Source organism: Octopus bimaculoides, chromosome 16 (genome assembly GCF_001194135.2).
Source record: "Octopus bimaculoides isolate UCB-OBI-ISO-001 chromosome 16, ASM119413v2, whole genome shotgun sequence".
Lineage (NCBI taxonomy): Eukaryota > Metazoa > Mollusca > Cephalopoda > Octopoda > Octopodidae > Octopus > Octopus bimaculoides.
This window is the reverse complement of record NC_068996.1, coordinates 55,287,363-55,290,040: the sequence shown is the minus strand read 5'-3', so window position 1 is coordinate 55,290,040 and position 2,678 is coordinate 55,287,363. Positions and strand designations below refer to the sequence as shown.

Genomic DNA, 2,678 nt, shown 5'->3' with positions numbered 1-2,678 from the left:
TGTATATATATATATATATATATATATATATATATATATATAGTATCTCCTTTATATATTTCATACCTATTTTTGTCCTCTTTCTTGTTCTCTCTCGCTCTCTCTCTTTTCCTCTTCCTCTCTCTCTGGACAGGTAACCATATACCTCCTCTATAGCAAGACACCTGTTTCTGTCCCTCTGTCACACTCTAACCTTTTATCATCTGACACTAGATTCCCTCCTCCAATTACCCCTCCCCTCTCAAAATTCCTTGTCTTGCAAGTTACTTGGTGACATGTAAAAAGCAACCAGTACACACTGTGAAGTGGTTGGCATTTAGAAGGGCATCCAGCTGTAAAAAAGCATGCCAAACGAGACACAGTAGCCTGGTGTAGTCTTCTACTAGGCTGGCTCCTGTGAAGCTGTCCAACCCATGCCAGCATGGAAGGCAGATGTTAAATGATGATATTGTGTGTGTGTGTGTGTTGGAGTGTACATGTCTTTGTTGCAATTCATTAAAAGACAGAACATAAATGAGACCCACAAGGAATTTTTTTTTTTTTTTTTTCCTGACATTTAATGTTTCTTTTAATGCAATTAATGTTTTACTTTGTAATAAATACTAAATCTCCTTCATTTACAGATTTTAACAGCTGCTGTAGCAAAGGGTCAGTTATCCCAATCAGTACAAGCCAGGCTGTCATGTTGTCAAATATTAGGAAAAATAGCCACTAAGTTTGACCCGTTTGTGTAAGTATTTATTATTTTGGAATGTAAAAATGCTGAATCTTGTAATAAAGTCAAAAACAAATCAACATGGTCGTTCAGTATACTAGAAATGGCAGCCAGATCTTTATTAAATCAGACTTCTACTATTGTTCTTGTTTTTAATTAATGGTTTGATTTGGGTTATAGTTAGTACAAGGAGCTTTACCCAGGTTTTATTTTGGATCAGTTTAAAACAGGGGTCCCCAAACTTTTTAGACCATCAACCCCTTCATGGAATCCTTGACCCCCAGGCATGTACAAGAAAATAAACAAATAAATAATAATTAAGTAGATGTACAGTTTCCAGACATTTATCAACCCCCTTGAATAGTACCATCGACCACTTTGGAGACCTCTGCTTTAAAACAAGAAATTGGTATCATAGAAGCAGAGGTAGTCTCAAGTGGGTCCGTATGAAAAGGTTTATCCATTTTGTGAACTTTTATCTCTGTAGCCTTCATTTATAAATGTTTTTAAATAATTTCTTATTAACAAAATGTTTTGCTTCTGTATTTCAGAATTAAAAAAGAAATATTGCCAATTGTCCAGTCATTGTGTCAAGATGTTGACTATGAAGTCCGTGGTTGTATGTGTAAGCAACTCAATCCTGTTGCAAGGGGTTTGGGGTAAGTTGCCTGAAATTTTTGTCTTTTTTTTTATATATATACTTCAAAAATTTTGTGAATTTTCTGAAGATGAAAAAAAAAGGAAAGATGTCATAAATCACAGTATTACCATTGTGTTTTGATATCTACGTTGGGCTCATCCTTGAATGAGCTGCAGGTGAGGATATCTGCTGGTAGGGATGTTGTTCCCTGTCCACAGCTTGTCATGTGGCTTTTTTGTGTTTTTTGGACACAAGTGTAATGAAATCTCCCTTACTTGTAAAACAGGAAAGGGTGAGTATCAGAGAGGGCATCCAGTTGTAAAATGATGCTTTGATGATACTTCTCTAACCCATACTAGCCTAGAAAAACACATGAAACATATGAATGAAATCCTTTTCTTTCACACCAACATCATTATTACCAAAATAGGTTTTATATTTTTCTTTTTCTTTTTCTTTGCAGTCTTGAAGCAACAAAGAGTGCTATTCTTCCTGAACTGGTTGAGTTAACTAACGATGAAGAAGTGTATGTCCGTATGATGGGTCTTGAAACTGTTGTGAATATTTTAAGTCTTTTGGATGACGATACATGTTCAAACACAATCATTCCTTTAGTTATTAGGTTCTATGAACAATGTCTATATTCAAAGGATCACACATTACCCATAATTGCAAAGCATATTGGTCGTCTATGTCATGGTCTTTCCGGTAAGTCGTAATAATAATAATAATATACAAGATCTTTCATTGTTTCACTGTCCTTAACTTTCCTTTTCTTTTTATTTGTTTAATTTATTCTTATTATTATTATCATCCTGCCTTTTTTATGTGACCAGGGTGAGTTAAATGAGTACCCGGATACATATTAATCTGTAGAGAATGATTGTGCGAACCAAAAGTGAATGGCGGTGAATGGAAACAGGCTCCTTTTAACGCATCGCACGGTTGACACAAAACATATTATATTAACATAAGAGGGCTCACATGTGAGATGCGAGGAAATGCCAGCAAGGAAAGAGAGAGACAGAACCGTTAGATATATATCTTAATATATAAAGCTGAAATTGTGTGTCTGTGTGAAGCCTTTTTAAAAGTTTATAGAAATCCACATTTTCCACTTTTTCGTAAAAATGTTTACATCAATGGAATTTTCTCGATGTGAACTTTCCAGTGCAGTAATTAGATTTTTAAATTCCGTTTACTTTGTGTGATTTAAGGGAGATTTGGCTGTTGTTTCTAGCAACTTTTATATTTCATCCCTTCTACCTGGAACAGCGTTCTTACACATGCGCTCAACAGAGAGAGAAAGTGATACATACAACG

General features: G+C 35.0%; 1 protein-coding gene across 1 annotated transcript in view; it reads left to right on the top strand.

Moving 5' to 3' along the window:
- The window catches only part of LOC106871176 (serine/threonine-protein phosphatase 4 regulatory subunit 4), a 102,874-nt gene that overhangs the window by 52,974 nt on the left and 47,222 nt on the right, over window positions 1-2,678 (top strand). The window contains exons 5-7 of the mRNA XM_014917507.2: window positions 624-730; window positions 1,267-1,374; window positions 1,819-2,063. Coding sequence (XP_014772993.1) covers window positions 624-730; window positions 1,267-1,374; window positions 1,819-2,063 — 460 coding nt within the window. The remainder of the gene's footprint in view (window positions 1-623; window positions 731-1,266; window positions 1,375-1,818; window positions 2,064-2,678) is intronic.